Source organism: Aspergillus pseudonomiae (assembly GCF_009193645.1).
Source record: "Aspergillus pseudonomiae strain CBS 119388 unplaced genomic scaffold BDV37scaffold_1, whole genome shotgun sequence".
NCBI lineage: Eukaryota > Fungi > Ascomycota > Eurotiomycetes > Eurotiales > Aspergillaceae > Aspergillus > Aspergillus pseudonomiae.
The window spans coordinates 1023872-1035168 of NW_022475993.1; the positions used below are offsets into that span (position 1 = coordinate 1023872).

Below are 11297 nucleotides of genomic sequence, written 5' to 3' on the forward strand. Positions count from 1 at the left end.
TAAGTGTTGCGGCCGTGGACCCACCCGGCCGCAATGGGTGATTCCCTAATGCGGTCACTAATATGGACACGAGACCTGGTGACAGACATGTGATTTAGGGTCCAGGGTCCAGTGCCGGTGCCGAATCAGGGGATGTCTGGGCAGGGCTTAGTCACAGTAGCAGGAAACCAATGAGAACGAGCCCTGTTTGGATGATGACGTTTGGGGGCTGGGCTGTGGGTGTGGCTTGTGACGGGGATTATCAGCTTTGTCCCCGCCTCTGCTCTTTCTTCCCAATCAAATGTGTCGTGAGCTCCGTCCTTGTCCGTGGATCGACATCTTGATGGTGTGGACGGGTCCTCTTGTGAAAGCGATTGAAGGATTCCTCGAGTTCCACAAGCCTTGAAGGCATCCAAGGAAATGCCTCCACTGATCTGCTTGCTGCGACACCATGACCCCTGGGACCCAACCTTTTCATTCAACAATGCTGCCTGGACTGTGTACAAGTGCAAACCTTTTCCACTCTTCAGCCTTATAATACATCTTTGTTGTCAAGCTCCTGTTGAAATTTAACCCTTAGTTTCACCTAACGGCTCTCTAGCCCCTTCAGACTTCGTACTATAGCTCTCGGGCCTCGTTCCTAGTGCCACTTTCAATATATTCTTTACTCTTTCGAGAAGACTGCTTTACAGCCACCCACTTCCAGGATGGGGTTTGGCGGCGTTGTTCTCCGCTTCTTCAACCTGGCTATTCGTGTCCTTCAATTTCTTGACGGCGCGGTAATTCTAGGAATTTTCTCCTACTTTTTAGCTGTCCTCAGCCGCCATGACCAGAGCATCCCTCAGTGGATGAAAGCTACTGAGGGTCTGTCGGGTGCGGCGACCCTTTACGGACTATTAGGCATCCTCTTCAGCTGCTGTTTGGGAGGAGTCGCATTTTTCGCCGCTGTGGCCGTTGTTCTCGATATCTGCTTTGTGGGAGCCATGATCGCTATTGCGATCATGACTCGCAATGGCACACAGCAATGCAGCGGCCGAGTCGATACTCCTTTAGGATCAGGGGAAAGCAACGCAGAATCGCCATCTAAAGTGAAATACGAGTTTGCCTGTCAACTCCAAAAAGTCACATTCGCCGTCGCGATCATCGGAATGTGAGTAATATTCCATCCTGCACCCCTTGAGCTGCGCCAGGCAAGGTGTCAATCAGGAGTCATGCGCTGACATTCCCCACCAGCTTTTTCTTCTTGGTTTCCATTCTCTTCCAAGTCCTCTATGCCCGTCACCACAAGCGTGAGAAGCGCTTCGGACCTTCCCCGGCCAACGATTACACGTATGGTACTCGTCCTCGTGCTTTCTGGCGTCGCAAGAAGAACAACCCGGATACCGCCAGCGCCGACGATATGCTCCCAACCCATCCTACTCCTCAGGATGTTGAATTAGGACCTACCCAGGAGAAGCCCAGTGGTTTTGGTAGCTTCTTCTCTCGAAACAAAGATACCACTCAGACCACCCCGAATGTGCCACAGAACGGCTATGGCTACGGAAACTCTGCCTATACGGGCAACTACTAAGACGACTACATTCCATACCACTTTCGAAATGTGAATACCATGGAATCGTTCGAGAGAACACAAACATGGTGTGCAAAACAAAACAAAAACAAACAAATAAAATGAGATACACTATAACTGAAACCAACAAACTTTGGAGTTGTTGGACCTAATCGCGCGGTCTATATCCGCTCGGGAGAAACTGGGCAATGACTTTATCATCTAATTGGGCTAGGAAGGTAACAACGTCTATGAATAATGATTGCAAATAAGATACCATGGTCTTTTTGGATTTATGTGGGGTGGTACTTTCCTGTACAGTTCTGCATTGGACGATATGGAATTGGCTCAGTGTTTAATGAAATCAAATTATTACCTAATTTATGAGTACCAACTCTGCTTCAGTACAAATTCCGTTGAGAGCATCATAAAAATAATACAAAGCAATTGTAGTTGTAACATTGAAGGCGATGCTTGTTGTCTTTCCTCCGCACATTCCTCGGTTTTCGTATTTGTGCCGCTTTCAGGCATGGCAACTCTCGGGATTATGCCATCCGTTCGATAGAAGCTCTAGAATGCACCGAGGTTCTTTATATGAGCGTGCGAATATACCGAGACTGGACTCTAATCTAGGATCGATTTAATCATGTCGTATACTGTAATCGAACGTTGATCCATTACGTGCGAGTTCCTCAAAGGGTACAAGGACACGCAATATTGACTCTTCCGAAATATATATATTCTTTTCGCTCCCCATTGAACTTTACCAACTGGCGCTCCATAAACTACGATACAATTGAGCAATTTGAATCTGAAAACATTTCATACCCAAACCAAGCTAAGGTCTGTGATCACAGTTGACTAGTCTGCATCCTCAAACGCTCCAAGTAATGAAAAGGACAAAGTTACGCGATCGCACGGATCGGGCAACCCTCCACCGATGCTGAGGTTTCTCGCCCATATATGTAGGGACTTCTATCAGCATTGAAATTTTAGTGAGAATCAAGTGTTGCTGAACAGGAAACCATCAGACGGTACACGAGGCGGCGAGCTACTGCAAGTAAACATGTCACTGTTATGATAAATCTATACTAGTGGTCAGAATCGATGATTGCACCCTGGATGGTTATATTATTGCTTCGAGGTTAGACTGGTACTAATATAGATTTGAAAAGTGAAAGAGAACTTATCCGATCATTATATCTGGGGAAGGGATTTTGTGTCGGTGAAGGGTTTATGGAATACCATGACGGAAGCCTCGGTGTTGGATCATATGAAGCAAAGTTGATTGGTGGATGGGAGGCCTTTGCAGGTACTAAGTTGTACGAGGAGGTGTAAAAGAGGATGGATTATATCATCTGGGGGTGGGAATGGTGAGTGTAATTGAAGCGAAGGAGGGTCTGGGCATGCAGGGTAAGCATAAACTGGAGTTATGTCCCATGCTGTGTAGCTCTGGATCTCCATAGTGTAGGCAACAATTGCCGGTTTTCAATGAAATTTGAATTTCTCATTGCTTCTCTTGCGCGGTATGTAGATATATAACTGCCCCTCGGGGTTTGTGAACATTATGAATAGGTTTACCAAGAAAGCTAATCATTCAAGCACACTTGAAATTATATATTAGGAATATGAAATGTTCACCACATCCCCGGTGAAGCCACGTATCATAAACCAATTGCAGAAATCAAAAAAGTGAATTCAATACAGAGCACATCACGAGAAAATTACAAAATCACAGGACGTGGGCTAATGAGAATAGAAGACAGAACAGTTGCAAAATAAAATAGGCCCTTGGTCCAAACTAAAAATGGAAACAGTGAAGAACTACCTCGACAATGGATATGAAGATGCTGTATACTCGCGCCAGGCGAGCTTGATCGAGGAATACGCACTTAGAAGGTGCGAATAGGCGTTCAAGTTCATGTTCACCACACGCGGTGCATGGCGCCGTGGCGGCAGCGCGTCCCAGCGGCAACAGGTCCCATGAAGGTGGGGCGACCGAAGCTGCACATAGACCAGGTTTGACCGTCCTCGCCGCAGATAATGGTACCATCTTTACAGTCTTCCTGGCTAGGCTCGTGGTGCTTGAGAGGGTGCGATTCGACACGTGCTGGCTGCGAGGGGGATGGCGTGGCAAAAGCGACATGGGCGGAGGATGAAGTGCCAAAGGCGGAAGCGACCCTGTTACTGGGCGTTGCAGACGGAGAAGCAGAGCCAAAAATGTGAGCGGAGCTCTTGGGGCCGTGGGCAGCAGAGCTAATAGCAGCGTTGGCTGAGTTGGAAGTACCTAGGAAAGAAGCGGAACTCTTGCAAGTGTAGCCCTTGCCGGAAAGACTTCCCTCTGTCGAGGGTCCCGGTAGTGGGAAGTTCACTTCCTCACCCTCGATGGTGGTGCATTGGCCAGGGCCAGCATTGTTGGCCTGGAAGATCTCTGGGAGACTGTCGAAGCTGTCACGACGCGAGATTGCACGTTTCGCGGAACCACCAATTGTGACCTGTGCACAGTTCATGTACATCTCGCGGTTACCGACCTTGTTGAACCACGTCCAGGACAACAAGGCCTCTCCATTTGGTGCATCAGTGGGAACTGTGAACTTGTATTTCTTTGCAATTGGACACCCTCCCAGCATGGAGTGAATCACACGGAAAGTCTTTCCTTTGTCGTACGAGAGACCGATCTGACAGGAGCCGCCACCGTGTGTCGCGCTACCTTCCAATTCAATCTCGTACTCCTGGCCTGGACTGTATGTGGCGACAGAGGTGAATGGGTCATTGGCGTATCCTTTGCACGGGTAGTCCGAACCACTGGTAGAAAGCGGATTTGTGTACGAATAATCCTTCTCGCCAGTTGCGTCCTTGTTCAACGGGCTTCGGATGGGATATGGTTTTGACAGCTGCATGTGTGCAGACACAGATGTAGCCAGGAGGCCGCACACAAAAGCAAGGCCCTTCATTGTGGATGTTCTGGTACTAGGATGGTCTATGCCTGAGATATATGCAACCGCTTGCCCAACCGTGAACACTGGAGGTAACTTGTTAGATTTGATTTTGAACCAAGACTGCTTGCACGTACCCAGTCAAGAGATAACAGCACTTATAAGCAGAACCGGAGAGTCTAGAAAGATGAAGATGTATCTCCCCGGATGGCGATGACTGGCACTCCTTATAGCGGACAAGATGTTTTCTTTCTTCTGGTAAGGGGGAGGAATAAACAAAAATCCACAAAAACCCTCAGCCTGGCTCAAAGGAGAGAAGCTCAGGAACGCGCAAGCAGTATGATCCAACCAGATGTTCAACATATTCAAGATCTGGAGCTCTGGCATGCTCCTGTCCCTCTGCCCTTGGCTCTAAGTGGCTAACGTAGGTATGCTCAGCGCCGCCTGGAATGTTGTTGTCCCACGAAAATGCCAAAACAAGGGCAGGCCATTCTTCGGGACACTTTTAGTTTTTGACGCACCGAAACCTGGATGTCTTCTTGCGCCTTCAATCCCGTACGGTACGTAATGGTCTCATGGCGGGCATTGCCGCATATAGATTTGTCAAATTTGTGGGTGTACAGTAGAATACTGAGAGTCTCGACTTCCGATCACGCATCACTAGTCAAAGAGAGTCACTGTGGCTAGAATCGTATATAACGAGACGCGATGAATATCCATCCCTATTGTAATGTAGAGAATAAGCTGTTGTCAGGGCGGGAGTTTGGTCAGCGGTAGTGCTTCCCATACGAAACCCGCCGAGGACCTTCCTAAAGCTCCTTAGCGTCCGCTCCACCGCGTCTCTTCTCTCCGCTTGAAGCTCTTCCCGCTCCCTACATTCTACCATCCGCCATACCCTCGCTATTCATTCCTGCCTGCTTTCTGGAGGATAATGGTCCCAACGCCGCGCCAGAGACCTCTCACTTTACTGTCTTTTCCCATATAATACATAGCGCGTTGCTGGATGTTTTTGCGGCCTCTCTACCACCAGCAGAGGACTTTTGGCCGTGCGCTTTCCTGTCATCATGCCGCGCGTTTCCATGACGTCGAGGAATTTGGTGCGCGCTCCCGCCGCGTTCGCCACTCTCCCGCTTGGTGGATAACTTACCCGGCTCCTGTGGCAAGCTCAATCTCCTTTCTTGCTCCCCTCCATACCTCCTGTCGCTCTCATTACGAATCTCGCGTTCACCACCTGTTGCATTCTTTCCCTCGGAGATCACTGAAGCTTGCAACGACACCACTCACTCCGCCCTTGCATTCCCGGCGCCTAGTAGGAGGTCCGCGTGGCATGGTGGGGATATCACAGGTCGCGAACATGCCTGTAGACATGAAACTTGAGAGTGGGGACAGCGTGAACTCGCCGAGTGAGGAAAATGCTGTCAAAGCCCAGGCGCGTCCATCAGAATTACCGGAAGACGTTCCTCCAGATCCCGAATCGGATGAGGATGTGCCTGTTCAGGCCGAGGAGCTCCAGGAGGCTCTATCGAGGCCCCCTCCTGTTAACAGTAGTTATCTGCCTCTCCCCTGGAAGGGCAGATTGGGATATGTGAGTGACAACCACTAATCAACTTTGCATTTTTTTGTCTCCCTCCCGTATGACTTTATTTCTTACGGTGAGTAGGCATGCCTAAATACATATTTACGATACTCAAACCCTCCTGTCTTCTGCTCCCGCACTTGTCGCATCGCCTCTATTTTAGAAAATCGCCACCCGCTTTTAGACCCCTCTCAGCCTGCCCATCCGACGAAGAACCGCCCGGACCGGAGCCAGACACCTGATATCGCACGGGGCCAAGCATTCGTTGAAGCACTGGGACTCGCCAATGCCCGGGATCTTGTAAAGATCCTGCGCTGGAATGACCGCTATGGAATCAAGTTCATGCGACTGAGTAGCGAGATGTTTCCATTTGCCAGCCACAAGGAGTTTGGATACAGATTAGCTCCTTTTGCGTCCGAAGTTCTCGCAGAAGCCGGACGGGTTATTGCCGAGCTTGGTCATAGGGTGAGCGTGCATCCCGGCCAATTCACTCAGCTAGGGTCTCCTAGAAACGAGGTCGTGGAGAGTTCGATACGAGATCTCGAGTATCACTCTGAAATGCTGCAGCTGCTTCAGCTGCCTCCCCAACAAGATAGGGATGCGGTCATGATTCTCCACATGGGTGGTGTGTTTGGTGATAAAGAAGCCACTTTGAACCGGTTCCGGGAGAATTACCAACCCCTCTCGCAAGATATCAAGAATCGACTCGTTTTAGAAAATGATGATGTTAGCTGGTCTGTACATGATCTGTTGCCTATATGCGAAGAGTTGAATATACCGCTCGTGCTAGACTTCCACCACCACAACATCATTTTCGACTCGAGCCAAGTGCGTGAAGGGACTGAGGACATTATAGGGCTCTTTGATAGAATTAAGGCTACTTGGACTAGGAAGGGAATCACCCAGAAGATGCACTATTCGGAACCGACACCTTCTGCCATCACGAATCGTCAGCGGCGGAAGCATAGCGATCGCGTGTCCACCTTGCCCCCATGCGACCCCACGATGGATTTGATGATTGAGGCAAAAGATAAAGAACAGGCTGTGTTTGAACTGATGAGAACCTTCAAGCTTCCCGGTCACGATTTGTTCAATGACATGATTCCACATGTTCGAACTGACGAGAACAAACCGTTCAAGCCGCCGCGAAAGTCTACCAAAAAGAACGGGGGGTTTGTTGACCTCGAGGGACATGTTCCTCCTGCACCAACTATCCCTGAGGAAGTGGTTGGCATGGGAGGTCCGGAGAGAAGGGTTTATTGGCCGCCTACAATGGAGGAATGGCTTCGGCCTAAAAAACTCATCCGTACTAAAACCGTCCAGAGCCCCCGACGATCTCGGCAGACGAAGAAGGTCGATGGTGGCGTAGAGGGATCGTTGGAGCAAGATGGTGAAGTGGCCAGTACTGTCTTGACTACACCTGCCTCGACGCCCGCGTCCAAACCCTCTCAGCGTACCTCTAGCGCAAAGAAGGTAGCTAGTAGAAAACGCAAAGCTTCTACGCCAGCTAGCACGTCGACTTCTGCTTCAGATAATGATGCTTTGCCGGATCCTCCCAAGCTCACGCGAACTAGGAGCACTGGGCTCCGTCGAAGCCGTCGAGTGAAGCCAGTCAGTTACGCTGAAGACGGCGAATCTCTGTGATCATACTTTGTTCAAACCGTACTTCCTTCTGACGCTATTTGGTTATGGATCAATACTATACTTGGGATCCCTTGGATGGCCAAGACATTGAAGTCAAAAGCGCTCCGACTCTAGCCCTATGTATTCTTTTTTCTCTATAGCGCGCACACGAATATAGATCTTATATAGTAATTTAATCTTGGAGTACACAATAACATCGATTGCACATAATATCTAGCAGCCCGAGAACCTTTGACTAAGGCAAGGTACGATGCAATTATGGCATTGGAACGGTCTCCACATCCTTTCCGCCGGCTTTTGAAACTCAAGCTTAATCGAATGTTTCCACCCCTTTTTGGTCCTCATAGCCTCTTTGCTTGCCATCCGTGTTGACAAAGGGTTACATATTTATTGTTATATCTCGCTCACTGTCGGTTGAGGACTCGGTCACTAGTAAGGTGGTACCCTGACATCACTACGCTAAAACGCCTTGTGGGCCGAGATGACTTCAACTCCTTGCCCGGACAGCACATAAGTTCAGCCTTACGCGACCCCCTTCGACTGAACGCCGACTGGAAACCCTGCAGCTCTCCTGAGGTATTTACATATCTTTATCGCATTACCTTCGCTCAAGACCGTGGCGCCGAAAATATTTCCTCGCAGTCGCTGGCGCGCTCCGCCGAGCTTCCCCGCTAGGCGCCAACTGCCCTCACGATCTTTGCCCCTCCCTCGTTTCACCGCTCAGGACCGTGGAGCTAGACAAGGAAAGGTCTTTCGATTCCTTCGTGCGCTCTTCGGGCCTACCACGAGCCGTCGTGCCCAAGCTCGTCTCTGGGGTTTCCGCCACGAGACAATCCCTGCCCTTCGCCATAGAGCCCAGGCAGGCCTATACCGCGTGATTCTTCGACGGCAAGCCAGGCTTCTCCAGAAACGACAGACTGGTAGACGGAGAGTGTTAGATTTCCTTGTCGGGCGACGACGGCGGTTGAGAAGATTGGACACTGGTGGTGGGAAGTCGGCGAGTGCGACAGAAGGAGTGCCAATGTCACAGTTCTTATCGTCGACATCCTCATGGGGCTCAGGGGGCGGTGCTAGTGGCGGACGTCGCCAGAAGGTCTACCAGTACCTGAGGGCGGCGAACGAACTACGTCAGACGTACGCCGCGCAATGGTCGGCGCAGATAAATCCATCCCGTGGATACGATGAAGAGTATTTGAAGAACACGCCGGGGGCATTTCCAGATATTGAAATCGCACGGTCCGAAGATGAGGAAATGGTGATTTTCCCGAGTTACGCAAGGCGACTTGTCAAAGACCACAACAGACAGCGTCGGGGATCGACTTCGACGCTCGATGAATACCGCGGTGTGGCCGAGGAGACGGAGCTGGAGAAACTTGAAAGAGAGATATTGGAGGATGAAAATGCGATCGTCGCGGTTGATGTGCGAGGCTGGGTGTACTCACCTCATCGCGGGCCGATGAATCGAAAGCAGCGCTTGTTGATTGCACTTGCGAGGAAACTAAGCGGTGTACCGGCGCCGAGTAATTATTCGACTGATACTGAAGGCCCCGATTCCGACACCGCTTCTATAGGAAAGGCATCGGGTAAAAGGGATGATGAGCTTGTGGATGCGGAGGCGCAATCGATCATCAGAAATGCAGAAGGAAGGGCGGATGCTGCTTGGAAATCTAGTGCCTCGGAACGAGATGGCGAAGCTATCCCTGGACGACCTCTACATAGAACGACCACATCATTGACGCTCGAACCTTCTCAAATGAGCATGGATGAGCTGTCTGTGGCAAATGCTCACCTTATGGAGAGACTCCGCCCTTTCTTGTCGAATCCCATGAACCAGCAGCCTGTCACTGTGTTCTTTTTCAATGATGGGAAGAGCCAGTCGAGAAGCGTATTGACTGACGAGTCAGGCCACTTTACTTTACGTGCAGCGCTGCCGTTTATCCCGACTCATATCCGTGTCCTAGCCTCGGAGGAACTCTCTGCTATGAAACAGGTCGAGGTCATCGAACCGAGCGGTGTCAGCCTCATCAGTGATATAGACGACACAGTGAAACATTCAGCTATCGCAAGTGGAGCCAAAGAAATATTTCGGAATACTTTTATTCGTGAACTAGCCGATCTAACTGTCGACGGAGTCTCGGAGTGGTATACTAGTTTAGTTAAAATGGGGGTTCAGATACACTACGTCTCCAATTCACCATGGCAGCTTTATCCGTTGTTAGAGCGCTACTTTAAACTGGCAGGATTGCCTCCTGGTTCCTTTCACCTTAAACAATACAGCGGCATGCTTCAAGGGATATTCGAACCCACTGCAGAACGAAAGAAGGGCTCCCTTGAACAACTACTTCGGGACTTCCCGACACGCAGATTCATTCTAGTCGGTGACAGCGGCGAGGCAGACCTCGAAGTTTACACCGACGTTGCCCTGGCCAATCCTGGAAGGATCCTGGGAATCTTTATCCGCGACGTCACCACATCAGATCAAAAGCAGTTCTTTGAGAAGTCCATCGACCACCTGGAGCCTCATCCATCTCGCACTCGCAGCACTCCCCAGCTGATCGATACCAGCGATATGGCAACTAATCGGCCTACATTACCTCCTCGCCGCCCTCGAGCACCAGATCATCGATCTGCTGATGCCATAAGCCTAGATAATGCCGATCTGATCGACCTCCGCGACGATGACGATTTGAAAGATACCCAGGCTGACACGTCCAAGCCACCGAACGGACGCCTACCACCAGCGAAACCATCCAAGCCATCATCCCTACGTACCGTTTCCGCCATGTCAGACCAGCCAGGAAAGGGCAGTTCATCCCAGATGCAGGAGGCCATCAAACGGAAGCCAATCCCACCCGTACCGCCGCGTCGTCCTTCAGAAGCCCCAACTCCACCAAACCCACTACCAATCCGCTCCAAAACATTCAACGAAACAGATCCAATCGAACCCCAAGAACTCGCGCGGTCCAAACAACCCCCTCCGCCACCCCCACCCCGCCGAAGCAACACGGGAGCAACATCCTCAACAGCAACCTCGAACTCAAGCTCAAGCCGCCAACCATCCCAAAAACAACCACAATCATACCCCGCAGCCGCTCTACAGTACGCCTCAGAGTATCTTCCATCTCCTTCCAACCTCCTCCGATCTACAGCCACCAACCCCTCACCGGCCAGATCAAGTACAAACAGTCTAGACAGCGACCAACAATCAGTTGCCGGATCTGCGCCTCCCGCGCCATTGCCCAACAAGCGCGAAGAGCTCTGGCGGAGACGCTGGGAAAGAGCCCACGACATCCTAACTGACAAGGGCGTGGTTCTGGGTAGCTGGCGAGTCGGCACAGATATCCAAGATGTCACGGTGTGGTTGGTGCAGGAGGCGATGAAAGATGTTCCTCGCTCGGATACGAAAGGAAACTAAACTTACGGATAGAATTGAATAAAGGATGATGACTTATATGTATATAGCCGTATTTGTGGATAGCCCTTGGCCTCACGATGTATGTATGTATATCCACCCTTTATGACGGCATTTTAGCCACATACCGTGCATAGAATCTGCATGTGCTGGAATGAATATATGAACAGCGAACTAATATACACCTACTTTATTTATTTG

The 11297-nt window shown here is 50.3% G+C and overlaps 4 protein-coding genes across 4 annotated transcripts; 3 read left to right on the forward strand and 1 right to left on the reverse strand.

The window, feature by feature from the left end:
- The first annotated feature begins 289 nt into the window (after window positions 1–289).
- On the forward strand, window positions 290–1894 carry BDV37DRAFT_235741 (uncharacterized protein). The gene is made up of 2 exons (XM_032080543.1): window positions 290–1129; window positions 1213–1894. Exons 1-2 carry the CDS (start codon window positions 687–689, stop codon window positions 1547–1549), a joined length of 780 nt encoding a protein of 259 aa, XP_031947434.1. The 5' UTR covers window positions 290–686; the 3' UTR covers window positions 1550–1894.
- A 1351-nt stretch (window positions 1895–3245) lies between these two features.
- BDV37DRAFT_4262 (putative extracellular protein) lies at window positions 3246–4715 on the reverse strand. Its single transcript, XM_032090627.1, has 2 exons — window positions 4602–4715; window positions 3246–4550 (listed from the first exon to the last, which is right to left on the reverse strand). The coding sequence occupies exon 2, from the start codon at window positions 4480–4482 to the stop codon at window positions 3454–3456; it is 1029 nt and encodes a 342-aa protein (XP_031947435.1). The 5' UTR covers window positions 4483–4550; window positions 4602–4715; the 3' UTR covers window positions 3246–3453.
- Window positions 4716–5818: 1103 nt separating this feature from the next.
- On the forward strand, window positions 5819–7684 carry BDV37DRAFT_267666 (UV-endonuclease UVE-1; the record flags this gene model as incomplete). The annotated part of the gene is made up of 2 exons (XM_032084061.1): window positions 5819–6049; window positions 6125–7684. The coding sequence occupies 2 exons, from the start codon at window positions 5819–5821 to the stop codon at window positions 7682–7684; spliced, it is 1791 nt and encodes a 596-aa protein (XP_031947436.1).
- Window positions 7685–8030: 346 nt separating this feature from the next.
- Window positions 8031–11276, forward strand: BDV37DRAFT_235747 (phosphatidate phosphatase App1 family protein). Its single transcript, XM_032080544.1, has one exon. It carries the CDS (start codon window positions 8706–8708, stop codon window positions 11097–11099), a length of 2394 nt encoding a protein of 797 aa, XP_031947437.1. The 5' UTR covers window positions 8031–8705; the 3' UTR covers window positions 11100–11276.
- Window positions 11277–11297: the final 21 nt, after the last annotated feature.